The sequence below is a fragment of the Sinocyclocheilus rhinocerous genome, unplaced genomic scaffold, assembly GCF_001515625.1.
Source record: "Sinocyclocheilus rhinocerous isolate Xijiao unplaced genomic scaffold, SAMN03320098_v1.1 scaffold984, whole genome shotgun sequence".
Classification (NCBI taxonomy): Eukaryota; Metazoa; Chordata; class Actinopteri; order Cypriniformes; family Cyprinidae; genus Sinocyclocheilus; species Sinocyclocheilus rhinocerous.
Window position 1 is genome coordinate 1,329,346 of NW_015643603.1, and position 13,023 is coordinate 1,342,368.

The 13,023-nt window shown below is 39.5% G+C and overlaps 1 protein-coding gene across 1 annotated transcript in view; it reads right to left on the bottom strand.

Moving 5' to 3' along the window:
• LOC107757541 (transcription initiation factor TFIID subunit 1-like) overlaps positions 1-11,295 on the bottom strand; it is a 23,724-nt gene extending 12,429 nt beyond the window's left edge. The window contains exons 1-27 of the mRNA XM_016575054.1: positions 11,020-11,295; positions 10,442-10,556; positions 10,051-10,174; positions 9,847-9,963; positions 9,643-9,765; positions 9,323-9,564; positions 9,001-9,222; positions 8,604-8,885; positions 8,102-8,288; positions 7,868-7,975; positions 7,577-7,744; positions 6,586-6,713; positions 6,385-6,492; positions 5,855-6,028; positions 5,549-5,722; positions 5,222-5,326; positions 4,891-5,091; positions 4,461-4,602; positions 3,430-3,560; positions 3,264-3,344; positions 3,019-3,168; positions 2,787-2,906; positions 2,401-2,576; positions 1,983-2,209; positions 1,687-1,894; positions 1,358-1,523; positions 1,010-1,221 (exon numbers count right to left, since the gene is read on the bottom strand). Coding sequence (XP_016430540.1) covers positions 1,010-1,221; positions 1,358-1,523; positions 1,687-1,894; positions 1,983-2,209; positions 2,401-2,576; positions 2,787-2,906; positions 3,019-3,168; positions 3,264-3,344; positions 3,430-3,560; positions 4,461-4,602; positions 4,891-5,091; positions 5,222-5,326; positions 5,549-5,722; positions 5,855-6,028; positions 6,385-6,492; positions 6,586-6,713; positions 7,577-7,744; positions 7,868-7,975; positions 8,102-8,288; positions 8,604-8,885; positions 9,001-9,222; positions 9,323-9,564; positions 9,643-9,765; positions 9,847-9,963; positions 10,051-10,174; positions 10,442-10,555 — 4,190 coding nt within the window. The 5' untranslated portion in view covers position 10,556; positions 11,020-11,295. The remainder of the gene's footprint in view (positions 1-1,009; positions 1,222-1,357; positions 1,524-1,686; positions 1,895-1,982; positions 2,210-2,400; positions 2,577-2,786; positions 2,907-3,018; positions 3,169-3,263; positions 3,345-3,429; positions 3,561-4,460; positions 4,603-4,890; positions 5,092-5,221; positions 5,327-5,548; positions 5,723-5,854; positions 6,029-6,384; positions 6,493-6,585; positions 6,714-7,576; positions 7,745-7,867; positions 7,976-8,101; positions 8,289-8,603; positions 8,886-9,000; positions 9,223-9,322; positions 9,565-9,642; positions 9,766-9,846; positions 9,964-10,050; positions 10,175-10,441; positions 10,557-11,019) is intronic.
• Between the last annotated feature and the right edge of the window lie 1,728 nt (positions 11,296-13,023).

Consider the following 13,023-nt stretch of genomic DNA (forward strand, 5'->3'; position numbering starts at 1 on the left):
TCATTACGTCACTTCTGTAAACATAAAGAAGTTGTCCCGGCTACTAGGCTATCGCATGTGAGGATCCTGCAGGTGGCGGATCATTTATAGCCTTTTCTCACAGCAGCTAGAATAATTAAATGTCAAAAAATCATTTTGATGGCGGATTGTAATCCAGAAAGGATTATATGAAACATGCGAATTAAATTAAATTATATTCCAGTTTTAAATGTGCTTCTGAGTACAGATAGCCTGGGATTACACAAGATTTGTATTTTAAAGACAACCAGTTCGAAGGGAGCATAGTTTACTTTTTGGGTTAAAAGAATTTCTTGGTATGAAATTCGAATGGTATGACAATTAGAGATTAGACTGTACAGAAATTGAAATTTACACACACACTATACTCATAGTCACGCAATGCTGATGTTGTTAACATTAATAATCTGAGAATAAAGAATAACAATAAAAATAATTTGCAGTTTGATGTGATATGAGCTAATCGATCGTTAGATTAAATCACCATTGGTAGCACGATTTATTGTAATGCTTTTTTCCTCAGTTGGTCAGAACAAACGTTGCAGACTTGTTCAGATAACAATATACGGTGAAAATTCATATTTGGGTCATATATTCCAAGACGTAGGCTAGAATCTGTGATTACGAAGTACATTAAATATCCACACCGTAAATATGACGCTAGATGGAAATCTTTGACCATTGCGCCTCGCAGCTTATTCAATGTGTCGCGCTCGAGAACCAGACTTCTTTTCCATTCATCAGCTAATGCCCGTCTCGTGTTTATAAGAGCAAAAACTTCTGATTGGCTAGTAATGTTAGTTTGGTTGAGAGTGAAAGCTGTGTTCCTTACATTGGTAGGCGAACTCATGAACTCGAACGTGATATCAACAAGTGTTTTTAAATGTAGGACGACTTTTTTTCCCAGCCAAACGCCGCACGCCGGAGATCCGGCACGGTGCCGGAGAACTTTAATCCCTGCATTATGCATCAACTACCAGGTTTGTTTTACCTCTCAATGAGTTGCTTTCCAAGCACAATCTTGGTTCCTTCTACTTTAATAAGTTCTTCATTGTCATTGTGGATCACAGTCTTCTCAAGCTCCTCTTCCTGCTCCTCTGTCATTGCCACCGGATTAGAGGGTGGGGCATTGGTTTGGTAGTACAATGGGCAGAACTTATTGGTCCTCATATGGCCAATAGCACCACAAGCTCCACATTTCAGCTGTGGACACCAAAAACATTTGAATCAGTCTATGCAGGAAAATATCATGCGTTCATTTAATTGACAGCAAGACGCTTTCAGAAGTTGTGCGAAACAAGGATCAGTGATGAGTAGGAGTGCATTTCTAATTTTGTACCTTCAGGTCTGGTCGTTCTTTGGCCTTCTTCGCCTTTTTCTCAGGCGGACCTTTAAATTTATCTTTCTCCTGGTTTCGTTTGAGGCGCCGCAGCTGCTCCTGAATTCTTCGTCGTTCCTTTCTCATCTCCTCCCTGTGCTGCTCATCAAACAATGCAAACTTGCGACTGCAGACACATTCAGGGAGACACACAAACGTTATTTTTATTATTATTTTAACTTTTTTAATAAAACTGTTTAATACTATATTATCTATTAGTGTGTACTAGTATCAACTATTAAACTTATGGTATAACAATAACTCTACTAAGTACACAAATAGACACTTACATGAAATCATCATCCTTAGTGGTACGTATCCGCAAGTAAGCGTCAATAACAGACGCTTTGCGTACGGTCTCACAGCGCACATATTCTTTGCCATCCTCATCACGGAAGGTGCGATAAATTTTCAACCTTCGCCCTGTTGCTGAAGAGTTCAGGCTAGTGACGGAGGAAGCATCATCATCTTTGTGAGAGCTGGTGGAAAGGGCACTTGCTACAATGCACAAACAGATGCTGAGTTATTAGATACAGAGACGGACAACAATCTGGGTACTGACAAGCTCAATTTCACACACACGTACAGCCTTTGCGTCTTTCTTTGCGGCCTCTCTCTCTCTCATTGTCCTCTCCCATCAGCATCCGCTGCAGTTCTTTTCTCTCTTGTTCTTCTCTCTCTCTGCTCAGCTGAGAGCTGGTCTTCTTATTCTGCAGCATGTTCTCAATATTCTTGCCCATCTCCTCAAAATCACTGTCCTCCGCTGAGCTGCTGTCCGTGTCCGTCGATAACACCTCTGTGGACTCCAATACTCTAAAACACAAAAATACACACAATGACTCATTTCACATACAGAAGAGTATTGTAACATCAATCAAAATTCATTTTATGTAACCATTTTGATAACCTAACTGGTATAACCAGAGCTACTGCAAAACATTTTTTGAGCACGACTGTGCAGAATGAAAAGCCGAGAACCCTGCTCATTTCTCTCAGGTTCTCACTTGTTCTGCAGGTCAAAGATCCTCTGGCACTCCTCTTTGTAACGTTCCTGATGTTCTGCTACAGAGAATCGAGACCCGCGAGCAAATTTACTCATAGGCCCCTCCCCTGAACGAGCCTGTTCAGTAGACATGGTCCTCACAACGTCGATCACTTCCCAACGGGACAGTTTCTTTATCTAAATACACACATACATATACGTATTAGAGCATATAGAGGTTTTTACCACCAATAAACATTCATATCATTAGAGATAAGGTTAATAATATTGAAAAAACCAAAACAACAACAACAACAAAAAACACACACAGCACCTTCTCAGGTAACTATTAAGTGATTAGCTTATTCAGAGGCAGTATCTTTGATTAGTTTGTCAGTTTAGTGTCACCTCTTCCTCAGGAACTCCAAACTTGCGGAGCAACTGTTTGGCATTTTTGAGGGACAAACGTCTCAGATCAGCATCAGTCCCCGTCACTGTCTTTTTCACTGGCTGGGGCTCTCGATCATCCTGAGGAAAAAACAGGTAACACATTATTTGAAACGTGGGTGTGTGGAATATTCTCATGCATCCGAAACATTTAACTGCCAGGAGCTGTGCTAAATGGTCAGAAAGCACGTACCTTCTGCTGTGTAGGTTTGTTAGGGACTTTAACGTATGAGAATCCTTCTCCACAGCCAGTGGGGTCAGCGACCCCTGTGACCTCCAGGAGACACTTCCCCTTCATGGCTGCAATGAACGCCCGAGTTGTGTTCCATGGGGCAGTGCGTACCTGATCACACCACCACATGAATATAATCAAACCATATAAAACTGACTAAATCCATCACAAATACAGTATTCAAATATACTCATTAAACCTCTGACCTCATCATCAATCTTCATCTGGAATTCCTCTTCATTCTCTTCCTCAGGTGCAAAAAAAGACTTCTCACCATAACCAGCATCCTGGGAGAGAGAACAGTGTACATCAGCTGGTGTGGATCTGGAAGAAAATCATGCACATAGAGATATGAAGTTTGCATGTGCAAACCTTTAGTCTCTGCTCTGCCACCAGCATACTGTAGTATGCACAACACTGCTCTGGAGAGACCATCGCTCTGATCTCCTCTTCGGTAGGAAGACGAAAATCAGGTTTTAGCACCCACCAGTTAGAATCCATTCCTGAAAGATTGTGCATGAAACAGCTTCAGTACAGGACAGAGGAGAGAAGTGTAACTGGACCTCCATACTCGTTTCTTCCTCTCTAACTAGTTTTATCAGTAGTGAGTGACAAATATCTATGGTCAAATCTTGATGAATTTTTTTATTGTTGGAGACAAAAAATGTTTGAAAAATGCCAAGTGTGAAAAGTTTCTCATTTCTTTTTTGTGGTATTCTGTGTAAGGCCCGTTTCACACAAACTGCATCTGTTATACATGAATTGCAGACTCGCATGGTGCTTTTGACACTCAGTGTTTATGCTGCAGATCTGCAGCTTTAAAAGAAAATGCAGTGAGTTATGGGATACTACAATGTATAATGGCCATAAATTATAAAATGGTTATTGGGAGTGTGTATTTGAAATAAATACAAACTTGCCCATCATGAGATCTGATTTACACCACATTTACATCTTACACAGAGTGTAATCCAAACTGTGGATAAAAATCATCAAGATTTAGACAGATTTACAGCACAGACAGTTTGGATGTTTGGACTCCTGTTATTCTGTGTGGACCTCGCAACCAGTTAATATGGGCACAAGTGTGTGTGAAACAAGGATAAGGAAGAATTATGTTATCTGGTGCACTTCCTTATCAGAACTGTCTGTTCCTGTCCTACCTTCCCAGTACCAGGAAACGTACTTCCTGCATCTGTCAATTCTCCTTTCTGACAAAACACACACAGTGACTGAAAACATCTTTCATTTTTTCTGAGTTTGACTTCCTGTTCTATATTCCTTGCACATTTAAAACATTTCATAATGAAAATACCAGTAGGTAAACACTACTTGTACTGAAAGTTAATCTCAGGATTTGATTTAAGATGAATGTGTGTGCATAATAGAGGGTGTAAGTGCACCTGTGCGTTTGAAGTCAGCACAGAGTTTGAGGCGTTTGCGAATGCTGCTCTCAGAGTGAGAGGGAAAAGCTTTCTTTATGTCCTCCATACGTATACGACGAGGACGATCTTTACTCTTCCAAAACAGACGATAGATGAACACCTACAGAGAGAGGGAAATTACTTAAATACACTCCAAAAAACACCAGAGGCATTTCAAACAAGATCAGGATTTCAAACTTCTATAGGTGTCCCACAAGGCTCGATGCTACTGTAATTTGCACAAACAACTGAAGATGTTAAATACACCAAGTAGTCGGCTTATATTACTACTCTCCTACGTAATCAGCCTTTACATTTTCAAAATCTACTCATCCATACACTACTTCTTATCACTTGTTAACACACAACTAGAATAAAATAGGAAGGTAGGGATGGGTGCCAGTGCTACCTGGAGGAAATCTCGAATGTGTGTGTTGGCTCGTTTAGAGTTGGGTCCTGGCACCTCATAGAGAGGGCACTCCTGACCCACAACAAATATGTCCACAAGCTCTCGGATGAAGTAGCCCTGCCTTGTCCGGATAATCAGGAAATCAGTCTCAGGCATCTTATGTAGGTAGATGGGAGCTCTGAACAAGTTATTTTCAAAGGCCTGTGACACACAAAATTACAACATAATTCAAAAGGAATGACAATATAAGGACTTCAGCATGATATGTTTAAGAAAACAAGCACTTGACACAGGGTGACAGAATTTTGACAAAAGTGTGTTTGTATGTTACCTGCAGTAGCTGTCCAGGGTGCAGTGATCCCAGGAATGGTGAAGTGTGACAGTAAACCGTCTCTCCGTACTTACAGTCAGGTGCTCCTGGGTCTTTACCTGGTTTCTACAGACAGAAACATTAACGATGCCATTATCAAGGGTGACCAGACGGATACCCAGATTCAGACCAAGACTTATTATTGAGACTCATGAGATGAAAATACAGATTAATGAGACCCAGAGCTAGATCAATCAAGTCCATCAATGCATATTCTATATCGACCCTCGCATGATATGACAAGTCACCATTAAATCTCCCAGTGGTCAGGTTGAATTTGTGACTTACTCTTTTGTAGTTGTTCTTGATTTTGGTCGCCATGCCAACTTGCATGAGAAGGGGAGGATACTCCTCGCTATATTCAGCCAAAATCAGGTCTCCGTCTTTGCCTGTCAGATCCTGAGCTGTGCGCATAAAAAACATGTCCCCTCCACCCGATGCCTGACGTTCCTGTTCTCGCATCTGAGAGATTTTTAAATATAACAAGACAAATGAAGAACAAGTGAGAACTTTAATAAGCCAATGTATATTACACACAAACAAACCACTCACGGTCACTCACAAACACACACTGAATTCTTTGTTTCAGTCTACCTTAGCCTTCTTCTTGATGTGTTTGAGGAGAGGCTGGGCTGGGTGTGGGCCAGGCTGGGACAGCGCTCCAAATGAGTACTTCTTAAGGGAGGGTCGATGGAACTGCCGTAGTTTCATAGGTCCCATGTGAGTGGGGAAGAAGGGCTGCCTCAACTCAACAGTAGGAATGGAGTGCTGACAAAAGAAATGTTGACCAAAAAAACAGAGAATAGGCAAAGCAAAATTAGGAAAGACGATTTCATATCAAATTATTAAATCTATCAATTGTATTATTTGAGTCAGTGTTATTGGAAAATGGCACTAAAATTTTAATTTTATAAATGGACAGGCATTTTCTTGTTTCCAACCCATTTAAGGGTTCCATTCAGACAGACACACTTTTATGCACACACTGTTTTTAGAGAGTCATTCCATAGTGAGCTATGCACATGCCCAGGACATATAAAGGGCTGTTGGCTCACAGGGACCAGATTTTCCAGATCAGACTCGAACCAGGGTCCCCATTCACATCCCTAGTTTGAATGTCCTACCTGGATGATGTTTCCTCCAAAGGTGCCCCTGAGCCCCTGCTGCTTGGGGTAGTAGAACTCATCGTTTGACAGATTCCAAGGATCTTTAATCTCCGGTTGGGACATATTCTAGACAAGAGCCACACATGACACACATCATCCACTTTCCACATACTTGCTCTCTTTTCCTTACTCCACATCTTTTCCTTATCTTCCTCTTACCTGTTGAGGTTCATCTTTGATGACACCAGTCTTTCCCAACAGAATGCGACTTTTTTTCAGTGCTGACTCTTTCTTGTTTTCTTTGGAGGGTGAATGAGAGGCTCTCTCCTCTTTTTCATCTGGAATCTCTGTAAACACAGATCAAAGTCAAATTATAGGTTCCATGTACACTTACATATTTTTGGTGTAGAAGAGGAACGGGAGGTTCCTCATGGTTCTGTTAATGGCCCTTTAATTTTAATTAAAACATAACCTTTAATTAAATCAGAGGTTTTCAACCAGGGGGCCAGTGCCCACTAGGGAACCTTAAGATGACCTAAAGGAATAGTTCACCCAAAAATGAAAATTATATCATCATTTACTCACCCTCAAATTGTTCCAACCCGGTATGAGTTTATTTCTTCTGCAGAGCAAAAAAGAAGATATTTTGAATTACTATGGAAGTCACTGGTTACTGTCAAGTGTTTTATTACCAACATTCTTAAATATCTTCTTTTGTGCTCAACAGAAGAAAGACACTCATTCAGGTTTGGAACAATTTAGGGTGAGTAAAATTGTCCATTTAAAATTAAGACAAAACCAGCATTAAAATAAACAAAAACTATTTAAAATGAAGATTTTGTTGTTGTGCGTTTTTATTTTACTTTAACCCTCAATTGTGTTTTTTTCTTTCTTTGAAGAACCAGGATTACCATGGTCTTGGAAAACCTGAATATATGAGGTAGCCTAATTTTTAAAATGTGATTTTTGTAAGTTAATTAAATAAAAAAAAAACAATTTAATAAAATATTTTATGTAGTAGAAATCGCGAGTAAAAATATTTTTTTCAATCTTTATCCTAAATTCTTATCCAGAAAATCATAAAAAACTGAAAAAAGTCATGGGGCAATGAATATTGTTGTAAACAGTAGGGGGCCTTGGAGACAAAAAGGTTCAGAACCACTGTTGTAAAGACACAACTGAAGTAAGTATAAAATGTTACATATAATACCGAGTATGATATTTTCGTCATTGGGGTCAAGAGTAAGAATAGGAGGAGAAGGGAGGCGGTCCATGCTCTGGTCATTCCAGATTATGTTGTCTTCCCAACGTCCATAAACAAGTTCCTCGTTATCAATCGGGAATATGGAGAACCACGGGGTGTCATCCTCATGAGCGACTGTAAGAAGATACAAATTCAGTTTGTTCTATTCTGAGCCCCAAAGAGTGGATATGATTCATATTAACCTCACAGCATCTGCCAAACTTTAAACATGACCACAGAACAAACACAGGACAGTACCTTGATGATCATGATTATGTTTGTCCCTCTTAGAGCCTGATATGGATGGAGTTTTGACCAAAGGTGGTGGGGTTGAGGGAACCAACTGAGAATTACTGCGACTTAGACCTGGAAAACATGCATACATTAATTCCACAGACCAGTCAGGGTGTGTCTATGAATATGTGTTTTATGTGATGCACTGTCCGTGTGACCTTCTTCGTTTTTTATTGCATTATGGCTATGTTCTCTCACCCTGCTGAGCGTTGTAAGCATTGGCGTTACGGGTCATGCTAGTAGGCAGCCACCCAGCCAGACTGGCACGCTGAGTTTTAGTGCCCTTGTGTTTCACGTCCTCTCCATTCCAGATGATGTCGTCCTCCCACTGCAGCTGGGTAACCATTAAAAACAACTCATCCTGCATCGGAGACACATCATCCTCCTGCTAATACACACAGACAGAAGCACACATAAGATTAATTTAGTTGTAAGTTGTTACTATCACAACTTACTGTGCCTTTAATTTCATTGTGAATTTAAAAAAGTATACAAAACATTTCTACCTTCCTTATTTTGCAATGCAGAAGTAAGCTATTTTTAGTAAATGTGTGAGACACAATTCATTAATAGCTACTTGCCAAGGCTGTGTTTCTAGCTTTCATTTCAGTTTTCTTTCTAATATTTATATTTTATTTCAGCTTTAATTCAAGTCATGAAAACTATTTTTGACAGATTATTCACCAAAAACTACACTGACCTCAGCATGTGCTTCTTGGTGTGGTTCCTGTTCACTGACTGGTTCAGCAGCTGGAGGGTTTGCCGTTTTAGCCGCTGTTTCAGTACTGTCTTGCTTTTGGTCTTCTCTGAGTTTAAACCCATAATAAAAGCCACTGCCATCCTCTGGGACACCAAGCATGTCATACCAAAGCTGTGCTGGACCATAACGCCACTCAGCCACCTTTGGTCTCATCTCAGACACCTTATCACCTTCACCAGATACTTGCAGGAACTTAGATTCCACCGGAGCCATCATGTTGATCTGCAGAGAGACAGACACATAGAAACAGACTGTCTTCTTTCTGATCTCATCATAACATAGGCCTATTTAATGAAGCGGTCAAGTGGACATGAAATGTTGCATATGCCTGGTTTACCTCATCATCAGACAGACACTGCTCCGGTGGTGGAGGTGGTGCATACTCATAGTCCCATCCTGATTTTTTCTTAGCCCCTGGCTCAAGTGGCTGTGATTCATTGTCACCTGTAGCTGAGTCTGACTGTGGCTCTCTCTGCTTCCGTTTTCGTTTCCTGCGAGCACTTCGCCATACAGATGGCATGTTCTTACCAGGACCAAACAACCGCAAGAACCGCAACACCTAAACCAAAACATTAACACTCACCATGAACCACTGCAAGCAAACTAAGAATTGAATGCAAACTTTGGATTATTTCTAAGAGATATTGTGCAACAGTCACCCTTCCAGGTCTGAACTCAGGGAACAGCTCTGTGACTCCAGGCAGGGCTTTAGCAGCATCTTTCTGCATAATGCCCGCAAGAGGGAGGGTAAGACACCCTGCCTGTCCTTCTGTCCCTGAACCCTGAGACGGTCGATCGCTCTCACTCTCGCTGTCTGATGAACTGCTGAAATCAACCTTATCGCCCACAGATGATGGAGCGATAATGGAAGGTAGGATAATGCCATCACCCTCATCGGTCACTAAAAATGATAAAAAGAAATAAGAACAGCACACACAAAATTCAGACTGATTCCTCATCAATCACAAGTCTCATTTACCATTGCTGTTCTGAGTGGGTGTGTCTTCTTTCTTGGCAGGGTTTGGCTGACTAGGGGGAGGGGGAGGCGGCATGAGTTTGGCATCGACATCCTCACAATCAGCATCGTAATCTTCCTCTTCATCTGCATACCAAAATACACACGTCAGCAATGAAGTTGTGCATATACATCAGTGTGTTCAACACCAGTTGTGCCTGTGTGTACCTGTTCTCCGTGATGGCTGGAGGTTGCCCATGGCCTGTCTGTATTTGCGGGTTTCATCTTCTGCAACTTCACTGATATCAGAGTAATCAACTGCATCTTCTGTGCTCCTTACCCATCCTACATTCACACACACAAATCCTACATTCACACACAAATCTGTTCACATGGAGTAAAGTTTTTTGAATTTCAGAAACACAGACAGACCCTCTGCGTCAGTGTTGCTCTGGTCTTGCTCTTGCTCAGCTGTGTCCTCCTCACTGGCTGTGATCTCTGTAATAAGTGTACCCAAACCCAGAGAGCCCAGACCAGCCAGGTGCTTCTTTGACTCCTGATAGAGAAAAAGAGACAGTTGACAAGCATATATACAATATGAAGTTCATTATTCCTTTTTAGCCCCTCTCCACTAAGCGCATTCAGGACGAGAAATCTGTGGTTTCACTGGAAGACTGAGTTATGACATTCTGATTAAAAATTAAAATAATAATTTAAAAAAGATTAATAACATGCATTTAAAAATAGATATGGTGAATTCCCATTTCATGGCCATTTTAAGTCATTGATTTCCTGCGTCAAGAGCAGGGATTTGCTCTCTTACCATATCCAGCACACTGTCATCTTCCAGCTGTCCATTCTCATTGATGTTTCCAAACAGAAACCCTGCTAGTTGGAAGGGCCGGTCCTGGTCCTCATCGCTGTCAGAGTCTGACATTCTACACAAAGAAAAACAACATATCATTCATCAACCCACCAAATCAGACTTCATGGATATTATAATTCTGTCACAGTCAGGTAAGCAAGTCATTTAGCAGTCACTTTTATTAGAACTCCCCTTTTGGGACTCAAACCTGTAAGTTTTGAATTTGAGTTCTTTACCACAACACCCTCAGATATATAAAGCAAATTCGTTTTCTGAACAGTACATCACTGCAACACTGTTTATACAGAAATTACTGGAGTATACTTAATTTTCTGGCGACAACACAAGAGAATTAAGCTGTAGCAAAACAAAAAGAGGCGGTGTTTAGATTTTTTACTCTCTCACACACCTCCCTCTCTGTTCCACTTTTGTTTTCTTTTACTTTTATGGACATTTGAAGACACTGTATGAAATCAGCATTATATTCTTTATATGAATATATATTATATATCTATATATGAATATCTAGTACGTACCTGCTCCTCTTTTGCTGTTATCCGGCTCGAAGGCCTCTGGGTCCTCGGGCTCGATTGAGAATTTGACCGAAGGAGGATCTCCCTGACCCCGGTCGATTAGCAGATAGCGAAAAAGGAACGCGTGAAAGCATGCGCGCTAAACGTTCAAGAATATTATACGCAAGCTTAGTTCATTTAATGAGTAGATATAAATAACTCAAACTGCTTTGCTTTTGCAATGAATGCGCTGCTGCATCCGCGGGCTGTAGCAGATGTGTATTTTTCGTTTCTGTTTGATTTGTTCAGAGCTGATCCTGTTTGTTTGGTTCCCCCTGCAGGTCTAAAGATGCAGCCAAGCAAAGGATAGTAGATCGCATATTAAATATTTACTGCATTTTCCTCTGTTCAGTTTAATTTGCAAAGCGAGGATACTCATTTAACTAAATTAAAATAGAACAAAGTAAAAGCAAAACTCCAGGAGGCTCAGAAATAGACATTTTTAATGAACTACAACGATATCATGGAATTACTTTTTTAAAATTTGTCCGATGGCTGTAACAATTCTCATTCTTGAATACCTTCATGTTCTTAGGCAAAAGCCTTCCACTGTATGGACAAAAATTTGGATAGCAGAATTTTCATTTTTAGATCAACTATCACTTTAATGACTACAATTATGTAATGCAATTGTGCCAACACAGATTGTGGCATTGGTTGGCACAGTGTTAAAGGCTATTGTTTCAAAAGTGAAGCAACAAACTGTATACACCAAACTAACAACTAATAAACCACTTCACACATTTGTCTGATATTTAAAATTTGGAATGCTTAATTTGCATTTGCATGATCAAAAGTTATTGATTAATAATCAAAATAGTAACATTCTTAATATTAACATAAATTATTCAATATTTTTATGATTTTACCACTTTCTACTAAGATGTCTTTTAATGACATTATCCACAAATTCAGGATTAATTATTCTTATATTACATATTCCAACTAACCACTTTTTTCAGTTGTATATAGGCCTGTCGCAATAATCAATATATCGACTTATCGCGCAATATAGGCTATGTACATGACCTCAATAATTTTTGGTGACGCAATATATCGCACATTATATTTACTTAAAAATTAATGTCACCACGTTTTGTACGTTCCACTTGCGTCTGTGTCTTTTGCAGCTTCACGTACATAACGTGGTGTAGTCATGAGGTGCTAGTTCAAATTTTAAAAATGCTTCTACAAACAAAGTTTCATCTGTAGATATGGTCTTGTTTAGGGATCTGTGCCTTTGTGCATACGGACATCTGACTGCTAAGTAGTGATTGTGTTTTTCAGCAATAGTGTGCACCCTTAATTTATAGAGAAATCTGTAGATGGAAAAATCTCCATACAAGTTATTTGTGCATTTTTCTTTTTTCTACTTGCTACTTTGCACTTTTTGTTAAAAAATGTTTATTTACTATGTATTCAGGTTTTTTAAGGTATCTAGTATTTTGATACTTAATTTCCATGATCTAAATATTCTTAAAAATTAAAAGTTTGTTGTCATTTGGAAGTGTGTAGGCCTTCTTGCATTATTATGCTGTTACATTAAAAAAATATACTCAGTGGCATAAAATGGTCTTTAAAATGACAATAATATCGCTTATCGCAATTATTTCTGGGGCAATATATCACACAACAAAAAGTTGTTATCGTGACAGACCTAGCAATGCGTATTACTAATCAAAAATTAAGTTTTGATGTATTTATTGTAGGAAATTTACAAAATATCTTCATGGAACACTATCTTTACTTAATATCCTAATGAAAAAAAAATCTGTAATTTTGATTACTTATGACTGGTTTTGTGGTCCAGGGTCACATATAAATTTGTTCCCCCCTAAGGTCTACAATTTGCATCATATTTTAGTTTTTCATTTTACATCATCTCTGCTTACATTATCTGCTTTCTTATTTTTGTCTTATCAATAATGTTTTTTTTTTTGTTTGTTTGTTTGTTTTTTGGGGGGGGGG